The following is a 21,635-nucleotide window of genomic DNA, read 5'->3' on the forward strand; positions in this document are numbered from 1 at the left end:
TATTGCAAACCTAATAATACATTATGTTTTTCATCTTCAATTGACAGCAAAAGCTGTTCAAAATGCCAGTGTTTTATTGTGCTGGTCTCTAATAGTATGTCTTTTAAAATAGATTCTTAGGATACTCTTTTTAAGATTTCAGCCAGGTAAGTTTTCAGATGACAGCCTTCTTGTTAGAGAGCTGGACTGCCTACGAGTGACCTGCAATAGCCTAACAAAACTTGAGCAAGGGTAAGGTCCCAGCTGTTCTAGCTGGCACTAAATCTCCAGGCTGGAATTTGGAAGCTCTATCAAAACACAAGCACAGCCCTGTCTTACAGTGCAGCTGAAACCAAGACTGCTTTCTCTCCTTCTGAATGGCTACAGCTGTTAAGACTTCAGAAACAATCAAGAAAGCACTTTCATAAATGCAGGGTGTTCAGCTATCTGGGTTATCCTGCCATAAAACATCATTTGCAAAGAACTTTTACACCCACTTTTTATTAAAATAATGGGGCTGCTGCACCGAAAAAAATACACTCATCTCCAATTATGAACCTGCAGACAGTATTCTTTTTTCCCCTGAACTGTATTTGCTATTGATGAGAGAGAAGAAGTCATTGTACAGACACCAGTGTAGCAGGCGGCTTGTTGCCCAACAGCGTTTTAGGTGACTGGCCTAAAAACAAGTTGAATTCTAATGCTGTGAATTCAGAAAAAAAACCCAGCTCTGAGGCATTATGAAACTTTCTGTATTTGCATAAGGCTTCAGTTGTTGTAAAGAAAATAAAAAAAGTCATTTTATTGCCTAGTAAAACTCCCTCTCTGTTAAAAGAGTCTTTATAAAAAAATCAGTTATTGGAAAGCTAATACTGCTCTGCAGGCAAAAAATCAGGTCTGGGATAAGCAAGTAAAACCTTGCTAAACCTCTATCCTCGAAGTTTAGGGGGGGGGGAAAGGAAAGTCACTGTTAAAAGTGAAATTTATACTCAACAAGCTCCTTTTATATTTTATGAAGGAATTGCCACTGCCTTAATGTCTTCTGTGTAATGACTAATATGGGTCTTGTCCAAAAACAGGAGTGAAAATCAGAAAATGAATTTCACTCTGGGGTTTTTTTTGCTGGAGTGAGTCTGAGCACCATGCTGCCTGTCTGCATGGAGTGGATCTATCCCATATTTTCTATACTTCAGAAGGCTGACTTCACACCAAGAGCAAGCACCTAGTCTCTAGTCCAGTATAAAGCTGGCTGGGGGTTTTTGAGGTGATTTTATGCCTACTGACTCCGAAAACCAGGAGCCCACGGTCCATTGAAATGAGTGCAGTCCCACGCCTCATCTGCTCGGCGATATCTGTGCACTCAAGGGCATCTGCACAAGGATGGAGTTTACCTAACCATCCAAAATAACAACAGAAGTACTATGGCCTCAGAAGAGAGGTCTTCAAAACAAACTGATCCTTAAACAACTCTATGTTGAAAGAGGAAAGGCAAACCAAGGAAGTAAGCAGAAATGGAGATGCACCAAAAGAAGCAGAAATGTCGGATGCAATTCTGACCTGTCTGAGATGACAGGAACTTTCTCATGGTTTTAGAAGAACCAGAATGTCACACCTAAGAGTCTGATGATTTATTAAAACAAGCAGAAGAGAGGAAATTTTTAATAAAGATTAGCAGAGACTGGAATATGGTATCAGTGGAAACAGAAAGTCTCTGCCTCCACAGCAGTTACAACCGAGGCAGAGATGACAGGGTGGTATGTCACAAAGCATTTGGAGTTAATACAGACACAAATCTCTCATCAGAATGGGAAGGAGGATAGCTTAGAAGGAGGACATTTGTAGGAAGTGAAGTTTGAAAATCAGTGGAGCCTGCGCTGGCAATCCCAGTACAGAGTAACAGGGGTTTAAGGTAGGTCCAACCAGTTGATAAATTGTATCAGGGCTCAGCCCAAAAATGTTGGGAACTACTCAGCTGACATTAATTAAAAACACCCACGGGAAATGTAAGCTCTAGGACAGTTACACAGGCATCACCACAGCTCATCAGCACAGTCCTTGAGCAAATGATGACCACAGACCAAAACCAGAAGGCAGGCACAGAGTAGGAACACCCAGATAGAGATTCACACGTGGACTGGGAAACCCTGGTGAATGTTGTACCTGCTGCTAAACAATTGTCAAGAGCTATCAACCACTAATCCATTTTCCATGTCAACAGCAGAAATGATCATTTTCACATTCACAAATATTTAATCTCAGCTTCAGCTGAATCATCATGCTGCTGTCTAACACTGCCACCTTAAATTTCCCTTTAGAGTCTTTCAGAAAGATTTCTACTAAAGATTAAATAAACAAAACCCAAACAAACAAACAAAAACATCCAAACTGTTAACACATCCTAATGTGACAATGTGCTCTTCTTGAACATGACTTACAAGATGTTCAAGGCTAATATTAGGCTATCCTATTCAACTCACTCGCCAGTTTCTGCAATGGGTAGAAGCACAGAATCAACCAGGTTGGAAAAGACCTCAGATCAAGTCCAACTTACTACCTAACACCTCATGACAAGTAAACCATGGCTTCAAGTGCCATGTCCAATCCTTTTTTTGAACACCTCCAGGGACAGGGACTCCGCCACCTCCCTGGGCAGCACATTCCAATGACAAATTACTCTTTCTGTGAAGAACTTTCTCCTCACCTCGAGTCTAAACTTCCCCTGGTGCAGCCAGAGACTGTGTCCTCTTGTTCTGCCACTAGTTGCTTGGGAGAAGAGACCAACCCCCACCTGTCTACAATCTTCTTTCAGGTTCTTTACTTGCACATAAAATCTGAGGTTCTGGTTAGAGCTGCATAAAGTGAAAGCCTCAACTAAAACTTCTTTGAATTTTCTCTGTTTTTGCAAAACAAGCTTTGATTTTATACCAAAATATCAGATTTGGTTTCTTAACATGAAGTTTTGCTGAAGTCACAGGTGCTTGATTACAGTTTTCACATGTCTGTGAAAGAAAATGGGTCTTTATACGATAGTTTATAACTAAATACTAACAGAAAAGTAGGCATTCACATGAAGAGACATGTTTGGAACAGATATCCATTTATATTCAAGCCCTACAGTAGAGGCATTCATCGCATACAGTGCCATGCACACTTAACTCTACTGCTTCTCTATTTATGGACATGCTACAAAAGCAGTTCATCAGCAACTTTTTTTTGAGTGTTCACATTACCAAATACATTCCTTCTGAATTCACTCCAATGTGATTACCAAATGCAGCAGTGAGCTGATAACACAGCTAAAGGAAAACACCAACCTGCCACAGTGTTTTCATGCCCTAATTGAAAGCAGATGGCAACTTGTGCAATTTATGCTTTTATACAACCAGTGACATGTAGGTATGAGATAAAAATTCTAAGATTGAATTGCATCTGCTTCAACAACACCATATGCTAGTGCACAGTGTAAGTATTTATCCAAAGCTACTTCACCTCCTCATTTAAAGCTCAGTCACCTGAAACAGTGAAAGCACCCTTCAGATATCTTCAATTACCACTGAAGCGTCAGTATTTTAAAGGGTTGGAGTCCCTTTAGGCTGCCTGTAGGAGTTAAAAGGAAGTTTCTCACACATGTGGTCCAAGCTTCTCTGCTTTTCCCCCTATCCTATCAAACACTGGAGACTGGCCACGGACATAAATGGGGTATTTTTTCCATAGGGGAATAACCCTTCCTTCCACCCTTCCTTCCTTCCTTCCTTTCTTTTCCATTTCCAGACTGGGTCATTTTTCCCCAGAGAGGTGGTGGAATCACTGTCCCTGGAGATGTTCAAGAAATGTGTGGACATGGCATTTTGGGTCCTGGTTTAATGGCCACGGTGGTGTTAAGTCAATGGCTGGTCCTGATGATCTTAGAGGCCTTTTCCAGCCAAAACTATGTTGTAAATCTATGATCTGACTTGTCAATCAGTTAAGCAATCACCAGGTTTGAGGTCAGATTAGCAAGCACCATGGAACGAGACTTGTGTTTCTCTGCCGCATGGAGTATGTTCGACCTCCCAAGAATCTCTTCCCTTTGCAGAAATCTAAAGCATTGGCAATTGCTCTGATAGCACATGGGTTTGGGTTGATTTTCCCCCATCCTGGCACCTTATAATGCATAGCTTTTAGTCCTATATGTAAAAAGCCTGCAGTATTTTGCTATTGTAGTAGTATTTAACTCTTTGGACTAGTCAGATTCTACCTACATTTCTCTTATTGCAGGGAGGCTGAGCTTCATGACCTTGATGAACCTGACAGCAATCTGCTCCATGAGATAGTAGTTACTCAATTACACTGGAGATTTGGCTCTTACTCAGCTGGTGAAATAATTTGAGAACCTGGACCTGAAATAATCATTTATGAATGCAGAAGATGACAGCACAGGCAAAAAATTTATGAGGTTGACCTCCTTCCCATGGCAGCTTCTAAAGATCAAATGGAAAGCAGAACCCCACTGCAAACAGTCCTGGCTATATACATCGTACTCCTCAAGCAGAGCTTGAAGCAGAAGTGGCTGTTACCAGTGACCTTATGTGGTGCCTTAAACTCCCTGCTACTAAACAGAATGAAGAACTGGGACATGATAACAAAGCTTGAGTGGCCATTGAAAATTTGTATGATACAAGGACCTTAAGTAACACCTATAAATAGCAATTTGTGCAAAATCAATTTAAGGAATGAGATACACGTTAGGATTAGTCAAAGGTTAGAGCTAGGCACTGATTTCTCCACCTGAAGCAAAGGACAGGTAATCAGCAAAATGATTGATTAGTTCCTCTCTTTCATAAGCCTCACAGTAAGCTAGGTCTGCTCGCTTTGTCACAATCTGTTGCAGTGACATAACACTAAATAACAACACGTGATGCATCATTTAAGTCAGTCTTTTGAAGTCAAGTTGTATAACACCTCAAAGAATACTTAACAACCAGAAATTAACTTACAGAATAAAACATGGAACAAAGGGGGAAAGTAGCTTTCCTGACAACTGGCAATATTTAGCATTTTAGTCCACAGATACAACCCATATTTTGCAGCCAGTCAATCATGAATACCAGAGCAACCCAGGAACTTCAAAATCCTGCTGTTCCTGTCTTCTACTGCTGACGACAGCAGACAGCAAAACAGAGCTGCAAATAACTCAGAAGGACATACAGCAACACTGCCTCCTTTCACAGCCCTGCATTGCCTCCAGCTCCTGCTCCTTAATGCGCTTACAGCAACCATGCTCTTCGCAGCGCTCTCACAGGCAACACACTTCAACAGAGCAGCTCCAAAAATACTTTAATCAAGCTAATAGACAAGATCTTTATTAAATGATTTGCTCAGCTTCATACTTGAAACCTCAGGTTGTAAATGGTAATCCTATTTATCAGCCCCAGAAGTATCACGACTTAAAGCCAAAAAACACAACACCCTCTCACACCTCTTCAGCAGACCACACTAAGTAGGCATTTTCTTAAACTGAATATTCCCTTAGAAGAGGATGGGATGTATAAGGAGACAGTAAGTGCTGCCCTGCAAAGGCACACGTGTGGCAGAGACCTGTGTGTCCCAGCCATCCAGTACTGCGTCCATCACACAGCCCCGGTGTGTGGTCAGAGATCTGCTCCATGCTCATTGAGATTTCTACCCAAACTGCAATTCACAGTCCTTTGGAGCAGGCCAGGAGTCCAGCAAATGCCAAACTCAAAACAAGCCACCACAGTGCTTCAGGTAGGCTGAGCCTGTAATGTTTACTGCTTCATATAATAGATGGTAGAGTTTTAAGTGCACAATGAGACTGTAGGCAGCGGCTCTCCAGCAACTTGCCCAGTGTAATGCAGAGACAGGAATACAGTGCTCTCCGAGAGGGAGAAGTGCAAAATCACAAGCTCTGCAAATAAAGACACTTCCAAAAATGATTACACTGGATAGCTCTCCTTAGCAGGAAAAACCCTGATGCTACTGCCAAGAACTTTTCTACAAACTGCAACGCCGAGTCTTGGCTCTTCTTCAAATTCTTGCCCTTTTCATCATCGCCAGCTTTCCTTGTTAGCGCTTCTTTGGTGTAGTGCTCAAAGCAACACCAGCAGACAAAAGCCTCTTGCACCAACCCACCAGAAGTTACTGGGCCCAATAATCTATTTTCAAAGTGCCCCTCCTGCTGCTTCCACACAGAGGAAGATTTATTTTCAAGGAACTGTCATCTGAAGCCTGTCATATGATTCTTTCAAATGTGCCAGATTGAAGAGTTCTGTAAGCAGATGGATTAAGTGACATAGATTTTTTAAAATGTCAAACCCTGCACTGTAATTTACATACCTATTGTCATGGGAACACCTCAGCAAAACCCCTTATTTGCAAAGAAAACTGCCATTTCTTCACCAAGGGCTAAAGCTATGCGTTGTTTCTGAAAATGGGGCAACAACTTTAGTGTCTAGACAGGGATGCCTCTAACATATGGTCCTAATGGTTTGTGTGAAATTCTGCTCTGAAAAGCAATTTTATATAAGGATAGCACCTTTGCAAACAATCAGTTCTGTCCTTTAGACAAATTCAAGGCAGACTCTCCCAGTTTTACTGTCTACAGTGCTGTTTGCTTCCCCGTTTTTGTGGACTATTTTACATTCTTAGAATCACAGAATCAATAAAGTTGGAAAAGACCTCAAAGATCATCAAGTCCAACCTGTCACCCAACACCTCATGACTACTAGACCATGGCACCAAGTGCCATGTCTAATCCCCTCTTGAACACCTCCAAGGACAGTGACTCCACCACCTCCCTGGGCAGCACATTCCAACAGCTAACAGCTCTCTCTGGGAAGAACTTTCTCCTCACCTCAAGCCTAAACTTCCCCTGGTGCAGCTTGAGACTGCATCCTCTTGTTCTGGTGCTGGTTGCCTGGGAGAAGAGACCAACCCTGTCCTGGCTACAACCTCCCTTCAGGTAGTTGTAGACAGCAATAAGGTCTCCCCTGAGCCTCCTCTTCTCCAGGCTGAACAATCCCAGCTCCTCCAGCCTCTCCTTGTAGGGCTTGTGCTTGAGGCCTCTCCCCAGCCTCACTGCCCTTCTCTGGACACGTTCAAGAGTCTCAATGTCCTTCTTAAAATCAGGGGCCCAGAACTGGGCACTTAAGCCTCAAATGGTTCAGGTAAAGGTCTGGAACCTCATCAGTGTACATGAACACATAGTGAGTGAGAAGGATGGGGACATAACTTGGTACATAAAACCAGTTTCAGAGGTGAAATAAAGAACCCAGCTTAACTGAAACGTCCTAGTGTGTAGTCACACAGGCTGCCAGCATGAAGCCAAAAGTAAAAACAAACCAAAGCCCCACTACATTCAGCACTAAGCTGCTGAGTGCAGAAGTGAAATCTCTAAGATTATACATGTAACAGCAGTGTTATTTTCACAAGTCAAGCTTCAGAACAGATCTACTTTACTGCTAGCTGCTATACTAAGAGACTTAAAGATGCTATGAAATACTAGACTCCCACGTTCAGGATCTACAACACACACAAGAATAAATCCATTATTTTTAAATTTAATTGCTTTAAATTTTAGGCAGAATCACTCTTTGAAAATTATACTCCTCATATTAAAAAAAATGTAGCTGTGTATTATATTTAGGTATTGTATAAAACACATAAAAAATTCCAGCTCCCTCAGGACTCAAGCTGTTTGCCAGCAGGATGTGTCAGGGTGCTGCATGCACCAACAGGCTCTGCAGCTGCCATTCCCTCTCCCAGGGGTTTTTTTTGCCTGCCCACACTCAAAAAAAAAAGTAAATGTTTCCAAGACAGTATGTTCTTGCAGGTTTCATTTATAAAAAACCCAGCAGTTGAGGAGAAGAAAGCCCTGAGTGCAGTTGCTAAGGAGAGTGCCATGGCAGGTCTGGCACCATGCAATGGGCACAATGTGCACGCCTGGGATTGTGGCAGCATCTTCCGTGCCTCCAGCTTGGTGAGCCTGAATATATGGGTGAGAGACAGCTGGGGTGACTGTGATAGCAAAATGTGGTGGGTTGAAATCCCATCCCCCAAAACCACCACAGAAAAGGAGACAAGTTAGGAGGCAGGAGAACTGGGCCACATGTGGAGTACATCCGAAACCTTCAGCTGTGTTGTTACCATAAAATAAAACACGACATAAACTGATAATTTATTCTGTGTGCCTGGCCCAGCCTGGCCATTGGAGCAGGTGTACCAGCTAGTTTCCTTTTCTTGCTTTTATCTGTATTTGGCATAATGCTTTGCTTCTATTTTTACCCCTGTACATGACAGTGATTAATTCAGATACATGCAGGATGTGATCCAAGTCTGCAGGTAAGTCAATGGGCTCTGCATTAGCAGTACAAAAGCCTTGGCATGGAATTTGTATTTACTTATTCCTAAACCACATATGAAACTATTTCAGCTCTTTAGGATATATGAAAGTATCATTACATTCCTCTTTCCAAAATGTCTTGAACCTTACTGCTTTACAGTGAACAATGGGTTATGCTAGCTTCACTTTCAGTAGGGATGTCTGACTTTGCCTCTTTCTACATAGACAAAGTCCAGAAGCTGCATACAAGCAACCACATAAATTCCAAAGTAAAGAGGAAAGCTGTTTGGGTTTTTTGTGCAGAACTGGAAAATGGTGAAAATAACCCATAAAAACTCCAAAATGCCACCATCACCAAAACCAGTCAAACAATAAAACCCCAACAACTCACTGTGCACAAACACCTGAAAATGAGACGAAGATACTCAAACCTGGAAACAAAAGGACCTCTCTCTCCTCAAGTACAGGCAACCCAAGACCTCCAAGGAACAGCACAAATACCCCTGCTAGATCATCCTGTTTTGAAAACCTACCTTCATCCCAGCTGCAGCTGCTGGCCCGCTGGGGTCCACAGCCTGGATGTGGCAGGGCTTGCTCCCTCGCACCACAAAGCCCCAGCCCACTGCATCACCAACAATCTGGAAAGAGAAAAAATTGCCTTGATCACCTTTGAGCAGCTCTGTGAAATTCAAGGGGCTAACATTTAAATAGTTCAGGTTGCATGTCCAACACGTAGTAAAGGACATTGTGTGCAGGTTGCTGTATCACTTATGGGAAAGGCTGTGTTCAAGTGATTCTTCTTGGTTTTAATAAATATTTTCTGTTGAAGTCAAAAGTGACTAGATTCAAAAAAGGCTTCCTCTAATAGTGAGTATGAATCAAAATCTCTGACCCATCAGAGTCAAGAAAAACCTAGGCAGAAACCTTCAGTTTGGGTGGGTAACCCACTTCTGCAGAGTAAGTATTACCAGGAGTTCAAGGTGTAGATGAGCTCCTGCAATACAAATGTTACTAGCTTTATGCAATTTTACACTCCATTTAAATCAGCAGTACTACACTGGCATAACGACAGGATAAACAAACGCAGAATCAGACCCAAAATGTGTGGAAGTACTGATAACAGTGTGGGATTTTAAAGTACATAGATTAGCAAATGCAAATAAGCTCTAATTATCCCATCAGAAAATGTCTGTTTACTTTATGAATACCACAATGCAGGAAAGAAAGAAAAGCACTGGAGACATACCGTAAAAGTTTTTCTTACGTATGGGGCTCCAGGCATCAAGAGCTCGTCAGCAGTCACAGGTCTCTTTAATACTGTGGAGATACAGAAGTGAATATTCAATATAAACACTCCCCTGGAGTTTCTCCTAAGAAATAAGATACAGTTTTGATACACATCTTTTTGGTCCCACTTCCCACACAGTCCTTCAGTTCTTGCAGACTTGCTTCAAAGTACTAAATGAAGCAAAGAGAAGACAGCAGAACAGCTCTGAGTACAAATGCTGAGAGCTTTGGAAAAATCAGGGTGTTTAGCCAACCTACTTTGTTGTCTGCAATCAAGGTCCATTAAACACTATCACAAACATCAGAAGTGGAGGTTCCGGTGTCCAGTGTTGAAAAGAGTGACCAACCTCCCTGACACAGAGCAGCTTTTCCTCCTGGCTCGTTCTGTGCATGTTGGGAGCTCTCTGCATTTCATGGGAGTCGGGTTTGAATCACAGAATTAAGAAGAAAATTCTGCTTGAGTAAGGAATTATCCCAACAAAGAGATTTTGGAAATTGTAGGCAGAGACATTGAATCCCATTTAATCCAGGGACAACTTCAGCAACCAATAGCTGGCTGGGATTTTACATGAAATACCAGTGAGTTTCTGTAGGTGATTCTCCATTGCCTTGCTATGCTTTGGGATAATTTTCCCCTGGAAAAAACAAAGTGAATACACAGTTCTGCCAAATCAAATGGACACCAGTCCGTGTGCTATTATTTATCTGTCTGTAAATGCTTCACAAAATGGAGAACAATGAAAAGACATATGTGGTTCTGCAGGTTAGCCTGTTTCACCTCCAAAATCACAGCTGCTTGTCTTTCAGTGATAAATAATTTTGATGATGTCTGCCTTTTCAGGCACAGGTGGAAGATAAAATTTCCCGCAGATGGTATTAGAAGACATTCATGAGTTTCTCGATGGCATTCATGGGAGCAGGGAGAATTCTAACATATGAAACTCTATCTTTCTTGTTTGTTTCCCCACGGATTTTGACAAACTGTCAGTTACACTTTTGAGAGCTTGCCTGGTCAATGTAAAAAAACCCCTCAATAATTATTATCATTCCTCATGTCAGAATCAGGTGAATCATCTGCACAGGACCCCTTGTATGCTTCCCTTCATTCTATCTCCAGAACTCTTTTTGTCTGATGCCTCTTTTCTACATGACTGGTCAAGCCATGACCTGGGTGTTTTTTAACTGTTTGCCTGCATGAGAAGTCCTCTGACAGTAACTATAACTCTGCCTTGTGTTTATTAGCACACAGATCACAGACATGCACTGGGTCTGGATACCAGGAAACTCTTAGTGAAAAAGCCCAAATCACCTTACAGTCGAGCAGAGGATTAAGAATTCTTCCGTGACATTTACATCTGCCAGCCTCCTGTTAACCTCAGTCAGAGGCTGTGTACTTTGCTATGGGACAAATTACTCTACATTGCTGCTTTCAGGTAGTTGTAGAGGGCAATGAGGTCACCCCTGATCCTTCTCTTCTCCAGGCTAACCAATCCCAGCTCCCTCAGCCTCTCCTCATAGGGCTTGTGCTCAAGGCCTCTCACCAGCCTTTCAAAACCTTTCAGAGTACCTCTGAGAGGTACTCTGCCAAAACATGACATTGTGCCAGTCTTCATACAGAGACAAACCCACTGTATATAATGGAGGTTGGTGCCCAATGCCCCACAGTATCATACTCCAAAAATGCAAGCACAAGCATGGAGAGCATTCCCCTAGGCTGGACAGGAGGTCTGGTGTAGGGGGATTTGGCTTTTGGACATGCAATCCTAGTGAGTCCTTCTAATTATTTTAACTTAATGCCTCATACTGAAATCCCAGTAGAGTCTAAGGAGAGGGAAAGAAATGTACTAAAAGGAAAGAGAAAGAAAATATCCCTGTAACTATGCCTCTCTTTCTGATGGCCACTCTGCATGGCAGGAATGAAATGCACTCATCTCCGGGGGGGCAACTGTCAATGTCTTATACAGGATTCACACAGTGCTTGAGGCACTCTCTCGTAAACAATTCAAATGCCAGCAACCCTTTGAAAGTAAAGCTTACACATAGCCATTGAAGCCTTCCCCCCTGCACAACACCCCCACACCATTGGCAGAGGCCCGGTAAATTTGAAATAATAATGAGCACAAAGGGCTTTGATGTTCAGCACTGATTCTGAGGGAAACAGGGAGGCTGAAACAATACTTATCCTGGTCTGTTTTCCCCTTCCCAGTTGTACAGTAAGAAATAGTTCTAAGTGAATTGTAGAAGAATGGGTGTGTTTAACTGGTGTAAGATAGGATATCCTTTTAAATAGAAAACAACCTTCAACACTGCTTTTACCTTCCTAAACAGAGCAGTGTAAGACCTAAACAAACAAAAACATTAAAATGGTTCCAGACACACTGAAACAATGCTGTCCCTTTTTACAGAGGCTGTTGTTTTCTGAGTTGTATTATTTCATAGCAGCCACTGGATAGTTAAACTCTCCTCTGACTTGCACCAGAGGAATGTCTCTCAGAGGAGATTTGGCAATGAAGAGACAAATCTGGGCCTCTGACTGCAGGTCCTCCTAAGAGATAAACTGCAGTTCAAACCACAATTATGAGCTTGATGCAGAGATTATTGGAGGCAGGCGTCTGGCTTGTGTTCAGCAGGACATCAGGCTAGAGGATGATAATAGTCTCCTCTGGCCTACAAAACCTGTGACACTGTGAATTTTTTACTGTGTCCTTGGGAAGATAAACTTCAGTGCGATGCCAGGCATTCCTCATGTCGCCTTCTTGGCACGTGTCTGCTCCCTGTCTCCTGTGCATCGTAAGCAACACTGATGCTCACCAGACTTGGGGTTGCAGAGCACGGGTGGACTGCTGCTGAGTGTTGGGCTGCTGCTGAAGTACCCGCTGCTGCCACAGCTACTCATGCTGCTTCTCCGTACTGCTGACACGATTTTTATCTCCTTGGTGGGACTCACTACAAACAGAAGGAACACACAGAGAGAAAGGGAATTGGCATCAATTATTAAACACACTTCCCTGGTTTCCTTAAAAGCAGTGAGCCATGCCTTCACTTACAACACTGGGAAAGGGTTAGTGTGCTCTACATAGCTAGAAGAGTCACTGCCTGAGTGTAATGCTGTAGCTAACACAATGGCTGAACTGCTTCCACTGCAGTGTCTTCTAGGAGCCATTCCAATGTAGGTTTTTCTAGTTTTTGTTGTCCTTTACATTTATGTTGTAAGTTCTTAACCAGTTCTTAACTGTACAGCAAACACTGCTGCATCTCTTACCCTCACTTTTCCTCCTCTCAAAAATTCTGTATAGAATATATGACAAATTACTTCAGGCTTGGGACATTTTAACTAGTTCTCTTTGTTCATGGACATCAAATTTTCATCAGCATGCTGTTGTTACAGATACAAAATCACCCTAGGGAGCTGAAGATTTGGTAAACTGAGTGCATGGGCAACCCCTACAAAGAGGAGCACATGATACCAAATCTTTGGTTTTTTTGTCTTTCAAACAAACCCTGAAACCCCTTGCCCCAAACCAATCTTTGAACGCCCCATGGAGTCACGTTACAGACAGCAGAATTTTTAATGACTCACCTGAGAGGAAACTGGTGTGTTTTCTGTTGTCATGGTTCTGCTTGCGCAGGCAGAAGGGGCTGTCATGGCTTTCTGGCATCAAGCGAGACTTCTCAGTGAGCAGCTCCATTAATCGCCGCCGCCGACGGAAATTCATTCTGCACTGGTAGAGCAAGTCATTGTCCATAAAATGGTGCTTGTTGGACACTAGGAAAAAGAAATGGACAGGAAGTCTATGCCTGGTAGGATCAGTATTACAGCATACCTGTCTACAAGGTGTGCACCACACACCTTGGTGTAAGAATCACAGAACTGCCAGGGTTGGAAGGGACCTCAAGGATCATCTAGTTCCAACCTCCCCCTGCCACAGGCAGGGACACTTTCCACTAGATCAAGTTGCCCAGAGCCACAGCCTGGCCTTAAAACCCTCCAGGGATGGGGCTTCTACCACCTCCCTGGGCCACCTATTCCAGTGTCTCACCATCCTTCACAGGTAAAGGACTTTCTAACATCTAATCTAAATCTACCCTCCTCTAGCTTGGATCCATTCCCCCTAGTCCTATCACTACCCAACACCCTAAAAAGTCCCTACCCAATATTCTTGCACCCAGAGTTCTGCAGACTCAGCAAAAGGAGGAATGTGGTTAGCTTCACACTTCAATATAAGTGCTTTTGTAGCGTTAATAATAAAGTAGGAACTTGAGTGGCCATTGCTGAGATGAATCTTTTCCACTACCTTCACTAATGACAAACATTTTGTGCTGTCAAGTGGAAATGGGTATGCTTATCTTTCCATGACAGGTCACATAATGATCTGTCTCCACACATGCTTGCTCTGTATGCCGTTTGCTGCTGGTGGTCACTACAGACCAGGCTTAGCTCTTTACATCAAACTCCTAAGTGTGGGGCAGACTCTGGGAACTGTGGCTTAACTACCTTGTTTGGAGCTACAGAGCAGCAATGAATCAAGACCTATGTATTTCCTTTCTCTTGTTCATCACAGACAGTGTGTCCCAGACACTTCCTGCAGGCCACTTCCCCGGCTTCACACGGATACGCAAGGTTTCGGAACAGGCACTCAGCCAAAAATAATTTCTTACATAATGAAGAGAGGTCTTAATTACAACCTGTTTTGACATTGAGAGCAAATCCCAGGTTGCTGGTGCTGAACCTCCCCACATGCTGTAGCATCTCCATAATCTCTGCATGTTCACTGCCATGGATGCCACATCTTGGCAGTAGTAAAAATTGCAGCAGTTGGAGGGAGCGCTGTGCCAGATCTCAAAAGTGCTCGGACTCCTTCAGGGCCTGATCACAGAACAGCCCTCTGGAGTACTCCCTGCATCAGTGCTGCAGTGTATTAAACAGATGCAGTATGTGTTTTGGCTGTTTTCTCCAGCTTCGCCTACCTCCTGTGATCACATTCCAAAGAAATGATCTCCCACAGTTATCTTTTCCACAGAGGATCTAGATTCCGAATTTACCTGGGCTATAAATTGCATTTCTTCCAATACTGAATCACAAGAACTGGTGGGTTTGACATATTTATATGTAAAGTGTAAACAACAACATAGATATGTTATATATGCATGATATATGTCAGTCGAGTCTTCAAGTACATGACTCAGTCACTTGGCTTCAGCCTCCCTACTTCAGACACTGATTTTTTGCCTTGGTCTTCACTCATGCCAGGGATGCCAAGTCATTCAGAGAATAAAGAAGACGCCAGTCCCAGATGTGATCCCCAGGGCACAGCCCTCCATATGGATAAAGAACTGCCATATGTGGTCAGACCATATGTGCATCTTGCACAGAAGCATGTCTCTTCTCTGCCTGGGCCACTGGCAGAGAGAGGACACTATCTGTTCAAATGGGCTTTTGCCTTTGGGACACAAGGAATAATGAGGACAGAAGAGCTCTCTGAACTGCACATGCTTGTGCCTGAGCTGCCGTGCAAGCCATCTGCCTCAGAGTCCTGCAGCATGGTGCAGGCTGTAAGGCATTTCTTAGAGGTTTCAAAACAGGCAGAGTTTTGAGCCTCTACCTTTTCTACATGATTAAAGCAGAAAGGTCATGCCAGTCAGACAAACTGTGACGTTTCAAGTACCACCTATACAAAAGCCCCCTGCTACCTGGTTCTGCTGAAGAGCTTCAGAAAAGCCAGTGCCACTTGGCTTTTCTCTGCTTCACTTTGGTGCTGAACCTGTTGTTTCCTCCAATCAGGCATACTCATCCTCCTTGAGCAAAATGGCTTTGCCAAGTCAAATTTAACGTTGCAAGCCAATTTGTTACTGTGTTCAAACACACCAGTTACTGCAGGCACACACTGCTGCTGTGCTCCTCATTTTGGATACACAGAGTATGCAATACCATTACACATCCACAAGATCCACATAGGACTTGCTATCAGAGACAGAGTTGAGATGTAGGTGTTTGCAGATACCAGTCTTATTTTAAGATCACTGACAGAGTATCTAGTAATATCTTAGAACATTACTAGAATAACCAGATAAAAATAGCAAAAAAAAACCCCTTCTTTTCATAATGACATCTTGAAGAGTTCCCTGAAAGGTAAAACCACAAGTCCTACATAATCAGTGTGCTGCTGAGATCCACAGAAGCAAAGAAAAGTTTGGGTTGGAAAGGACTTAAAAATCACCCAGTTCCAAACCCCTCTGCCATGGGCAGGGACACCTTCCACTAGACAAGGTTGCTCAAAGTCCCATCCAATCTGGCCTTGAACACTTCCAGGGAGAGGGAATACAAAACTTCTCTGGCCAAACTGCAAAAAAATTCTTCCTTAGGTCCAGACTAAATCCACTCTCTTTTAGTTTAAACATGTTTGTCCTGTCACAACAGGCTCTGCTAACAAAGATTGTCCCTATCTTTCTCACAGGCCCCCTTTAAGTACTGAAAGACTGCAATAAGGTCTCCTCTGAGCCTTCTGTTCTTGAAGCTGGGAAATTCCAACTCTCTCAGCCTGTCCTCAAAGGAGAGGTGCTCCAGCCCTCTAATCATCTGCACGGCCCTCCTCTGAACTCACTCCAGCAGGTCCATGATGTTAAAGGAAAAAGGGCCCCACAAATACTCCCTTTGGAAGTAGGATTGCTGTTGCCAAGTTTGTAATATAAGAAATATTAGTATGGATTCTGATTTGAGTTAAATATTATGGCACTGCAGTTTTCAATTAAAACTATTCTGTTCTGTTTGCATCATTAACTGAAGTGCTCTTCCAGCCTTCAGAAATGATGATAATCAGAGATGGACACATGCTCCTGTTGCAGACATCACAAACTGCTCTGAAAGTCTAGAATAATTACTGGCCATGAAACTAGGTAATATAAACTTTTTATCCCAAGACACTGAACATACTTGACTTGTTTTGACCCAAATGTTGTAATATTTAGATAATTACAACAACATAGCTTAGATCTTACACTGAAATAACTCATCCCTGCTGTAACTGTTTTAGTCCATGGGAGAGTGAATTTTTACATATAAAATGAATACAAGCAGAAAGGGTAAGACCAATGGCTGGATGTTGTGGAATATTTGTATATGGTTTGCACAAGAAAGGGTTTGAAGCCACAATGCTTATGACAAGTAGGTTTATTACAGTCTGGAGAAGAGGAGGCTCAGGGGAGACCTTATTGCTGTCTACAACTACCTGAAGGGAGGTTGTAGACAGGTGGGGGTTGGTCTCTTCTCCCAGGCAACCAGCACCAGAACAAGAGGACACAGTCTCAAGCTATGCAGGGGAGGTTTAGGCTGGATGTTAGGAAGAAATTCTTCCCAGAAAGAGTGATTGCCCATTGGAATGGGCTGCCCAGGGAGGTGGTGGAGTCACCATCACTGGAGGTATTTAGGAGGAGACTTGATGGGGTGCTTGGTGCCATGGTTTAGTTGATTAGATGGTGTTGGATGATGGGTTGGACACGATGATCTCGAAGGTCTCTTCCAACCTGGTCTATTCTATTCTATTCTACAGAATCTGGAGCGCTCATTTACTTTCGTAGTTTAATTGCTCATTTCTAGTGATAGTTCACATTTCATGTGAGAGTGTGAGAATAACACTGTGCATCCTCAGCTTGAGCAAGTAACTTATTTGTAGCACCATGTAAGTTTTTGCATATTTAAGAAGAAGATGAAAAAAATAAATAGCAGTAGTTAGCTCAGACTGCCTCCTTGTACATACACCAGCAAATACAAGACCTCACCAAAATTATTTGTGTGTCCCCTGGGCTTTTTTTTTCTTTTTTTTTTTTTTAGCTGAGAAATTCATGATTTGGGATGAAATATCCATGTTGTGACTCTCCCTAAGGATAAGTGTATCTGCAACAGTGTGGAAAAAGACATATCCAGACCACGGATCAGAAGTGAGAAGTTGAGGAGAGGGAGGCAGATGATGGCTCGGGCTGCCTTTGAAGCACTCCTCAGGTGCAGTGGCTAAGGAAATAATGCCCTCACCCTTGATAACTCACAACAGTGTGAATGCCACACACACAGTAGGCACTGAAAGGGTTTTTGGGTACGCTCAGTACATGCTGGGTGAGAGGTACTGGTGCAGACATGGGCGCTCAGCTCGACTACTTTAGCAGTCCACATTTGCTGCAATCAGCAGAGAAAAGTGGCAATGAAAAACTTTTCCAAGCCAGTTGCAGAATGCTGAGAGGGCTGCACAGACTTGCTCAGGAGGGATTTCTTTAAAGGTAGTTTAGAGGTCGTTACCTCAAGCTAACACAAAGCATTGACTCAGAGGCCGCAGCAGATAAACTTGTGGCAGCTGACAAGGCTCATGCTCCAGCTACCTGTCCCTCTCATGGAAGTTGTTGCGTCCCGAGAAGGACTGACTTAACTGGCTTAACGACTGAATTAGTTCACTGCCCTTCAGAACGGAGCACAGAAAAGCACACTGGCTCCATTTCAGCTTGTTTTAAAAAGTCAGGCCCTGGCTGACGTGTATCAGGACCTGTATTTGTACACGATGAGGGTGATGCAAAGAGAAAGGTGGGGTGACTTCATGAATTTCTTGTTCCAATTTCGTTCACCAGTGCTCAGGTGGAAACATGTCCATGGTATAATGTGCACATTATGAAAAAGAAATGTACCAGAGAGACTAAAGTAAAAATATGGTGACTTGCAATCTCCAAAATCATGAGTGTGTAAGAGCATTTATGGTCCTGAAGGGAAAGGCACTAACACTAATTCACAGTCATCCATGTCAGATTTTGGAGGCAGAGTCACAACCCATCGTATTCAATGTACAGAGGCCATCCAATTTATCCCAGAGGCCATCCAATTTATCCCAGAAACAGAATTTTAAAACTGTCTTTTAATCTTACAAAAGCACAGGATACTTACATTTTAAGCAGCCTGTAATGACCACTTTACTCTTCCCCTTACAAGCTGTTCAAGTCTTCAGTTACTTTCCCTGCCTGACAATAAAGATTTAACTCCAGGCTGAATTTGTTTAACTTTAGCTAATCCCTGGACTTTGTCACACCTTCATGAGAGTTATGTAAGACTTGGCCAGAAATCTTTGTAAAGACGTCTGTGGAGTGATGAAACAACTCTCAAACATATCTTTGATCAGATGAATAAATAACACCCTTTAAATTCTGGCTTTTTTCTTTTTTTTTTAGCCCTCTCCAAGTTCTCTTTGGAATGTCTTTATCTTTCCTAAAATCCAGCCATCAGTACTGCATGCTCACTTTACTCCCTTTCTCTCACTTGCTGTTGTTATTTTTGCACGTCTCAGACTCTCAGTAACAGCTACTGCAACTCTACTGCACAAAATCTGTAAAATGGGAACAATCTGTGCCCCATATATCTTCCTTTCCCTCACAGCATTGCTACACACCAATGAGCAGAGCCTGTATTCTCATATGCAGCATTGGTTAGGCCACACCTTGAGTACTGTGTCCAGTTCTGGGCCCCTCAGTTTAAGAAGGACATTGAGACTCTTGAACATGTCCAGAAAAGGGCAACAAGGCTGGGGAGAGGCCTTGAGCACAGCCCTATGAGGGGAGGCTGAGGGAGCTGGGATTGTTCAGCCTGGAGAAGAGGAGGCTCAGGGGTGACCTCATTGCCCTCTACAACTACCTGAAAGGTGGTTGTAGCCAGGAGGTGGTTGGTCTCTTCTCCCAGGCAACCAGCACCAGAACAAGGGGACACAGTCTCAAGCTGCACCAGGGGAGGTTTAGACTCAAGGTGAGGAGAAAGTTCTTCACCGAGCGAGTCGTTCGTCATTGGAATGGGCTGCCCAGGGAGGTGGTGGAGTCACCATCCCTGGAGGTGTTCAAGAGGGGATTGGATGTGGCACTTGGTGCCATGTTCTAGTCATGAGGTCTGTGGTGACCTCGATGATCCTCGAGGTCTCTTCCAACCTTAGTGATACTGTGTGATACTGTGATATCCTAAGATGTATTGCCTCCTAGTTATACCATTAGTAACACAAATCAACACATCTTTGGGGGTAATGGCCATTTAATTTACTGTCTCATCTATGCCTAGAGTTTGCAAACTTCATTGACCAGGATTTCAGCTGGTTATTCCTCATTTACATTACAGTTAAGAGAAAAACCAGTATATTTATTTTAGCATTTCTCTGATTGGGAGCACCTAATGTTGCAGCTTTGCTACTTCTTGTGTCTGGACAAGACACATAATACACAAATTTAAATTGCAATGTCCATGCAAATATTTCTGACAAAGTCCTGGGTTTTGCAGAGTTCAAACAGCCTTTTTATTCTTTTGCAAGCAGAGTGATGTAGGGCAGAGACAGAAATATTAGCTGCACGTTGATTTCATTGAGGGGGCTTTAGAAAGTACAAAAGCTTATTTTAACAAATGGTGTGATTCATGCCTTAAAAATTAGGCCATTTTCATAACTGGCTTTTCCCCCAAATTCCTCCTACCACTTCAGTTCCCCATGATTTTCAGCACTAATAATCTGTGCACATCTCCACCATGATTAATGATTTGTAGCAGACAAAGGCCGCGGTTCCCAGTCAGCCGCATGCAGCAATGCACCTCAGCTGCTCTGCACATCCCCAGAAACGCAGCACTGTCACTGAGTGATCCCATGGCTGGATGCACAGAACAGGAGTGGTGAGAAAGAGACCAAAGTTCCTCAAGGAGCCGGATGAGCAGCTTTTCTCAAGAATGCAGAGGACATGCCGAGGTGTGCGCTTGTTTGTTATGTGAGTCTGTGCTCGTGCTGGGGTTAAGAGGAAAAGGTCATAAAAGCATTAGTACAGTATATGGACTTTTCACTGCTCATCTGTCATGTCTTTCCTCACTTAAAGACAAAAGCAGCACTGAACTCTTTCTGGAGGTGCACAGCATGTTTTCAAACCTTTTGCTGCAAAAGGCAGTGGTCTCAGTCCATTTGCAAGTACACTTTATCTTTTTACTGAGAAAGTTTTCCTCTATAAAAATGAGTTTAACCCCAGCACTTTCATTTTGGAGCTGGCATGAGGCAGGATGTTTTTGAGTAACAGCAGCAAATATTCAACTTAACCCATGACAAAGCTGCAGGAGGTTGCTCTAGACCTTCACTATTACTAGCTGCAAGTCTGCGTCTTCATACAGAGAGTCACAGATGACCATACCAGTCATGACCTCTGAGGTGGCCATGCCCCAGAAAAGTCAGTGCCATACCAAAACCAAACACAGGATGATGAGACACATGCAAGTGAGCTGCAGGGAGTGACTGGGAGCTCCTGGTTTATCTGAAAGAGGTCACAGCCCAACCTGTTCTTGGTATCTCCCAGAATTTGCCCAGGGAAGCACCTGGCTCCAGCCCGGTGTCCCTTTGCTTCCTCACTCCCAAAGCAGAACCAGTGGTTAAAATGGAAGGAAACAAACCAACACTGTAACAGAGCAGTTTCTTTCAAAAGTGCTTCTCTCCTTGGACAGCACACAGCTTGCCAAATCTCTCTCCTCTCTGCCTCAGGCCTTTTGCCAGCTCAGTTTCAGGCCCTTGCCAGAGAATCAGTGGAAGTGTGTGTGTCCCACTCTGGCTTTTGTAGAGCAAAGGTGAGAGTGTGAGCTTGGAAAACACTGACCAGGTGCTGAGACCTTCACAGTGTGGCTGCGGCACTTTTGGCTGGTCCTTGCCATGGCTTCATGCTGTCCATCTCTTGCCATTCCCTGCCCCATCCCTCTTCCACTGCTGCCTTGCACCAAAACATGTGCAGCTGGAGGAGAATAACTGACACTTTTTTTTCTGCATTGGACAATGCTTTTCCCACTCCTCTCAAAGCCTTCCTGTTTTTCTAAAGCTAATCTGGCATCTGCAAATGCATTTTAATAAAGGCACCTATTCAGATTAGTTTCCTTTTACACATTGATGAATTCCACCTGCTTGGAACTCCCTCAGATCAAGGAAGAGAGACTGCATATGTTCAGCACGCAGTGGGCCTTGGGTCTTGGATTCCCTGTACTGTATAAACACAAGAGTTGTAT

General features: G+C 43.3%; 1 protein-coding gene across 1 annotated transcript in view; it reads right to left on the reverse strand.

Annotated features, from left to right (window-relative positions):
* Positions 1-21,635, reverse strand: part of DEPTOR (DEP domain containing MTOR interacting protein) — a 71,906-nt gene that overhangs the window by 13,173 nt on the left and 37,098 nt on the right. Inside the window, exons 5-8 of the mRNA XM_009905776.2 lie at positions 13,188-13,373; positions 12,419-12,553; positions 9,567-9,637; positions 8,854-8,958 (exon numbers count right to left, since the gene is read on the reverse strand). Of these exons, the coding sequence (XP_009904078.1) occupies positions 8,854-8,958; positions 9,567-9,637; positions 12,419-12,553; positions 13,188-13,373 (497 nt within the window). The remainder of the gene's footprint in view (positions 1-8,853; positions 8,959-9,566; positions 9,638-12,418; positions 12,554-13,187; positions 13,374-21,635) is intronic.

The sequence above is a fragment of the Dryobates pubescens genome, chromosome 14 (genome assembly GCF_014839835.1).
Source record: "Dryobates pubescens isolate bDryPub1 chromosome 14, bDryPub1.pri, whole genome shotgun sequence".
NCBI classification, from domain to species: Eukaryota; Metazoa; Chordata; class Aves; order Piciformes; family Picidae; genus Dryobates; species Dryobates pubescens.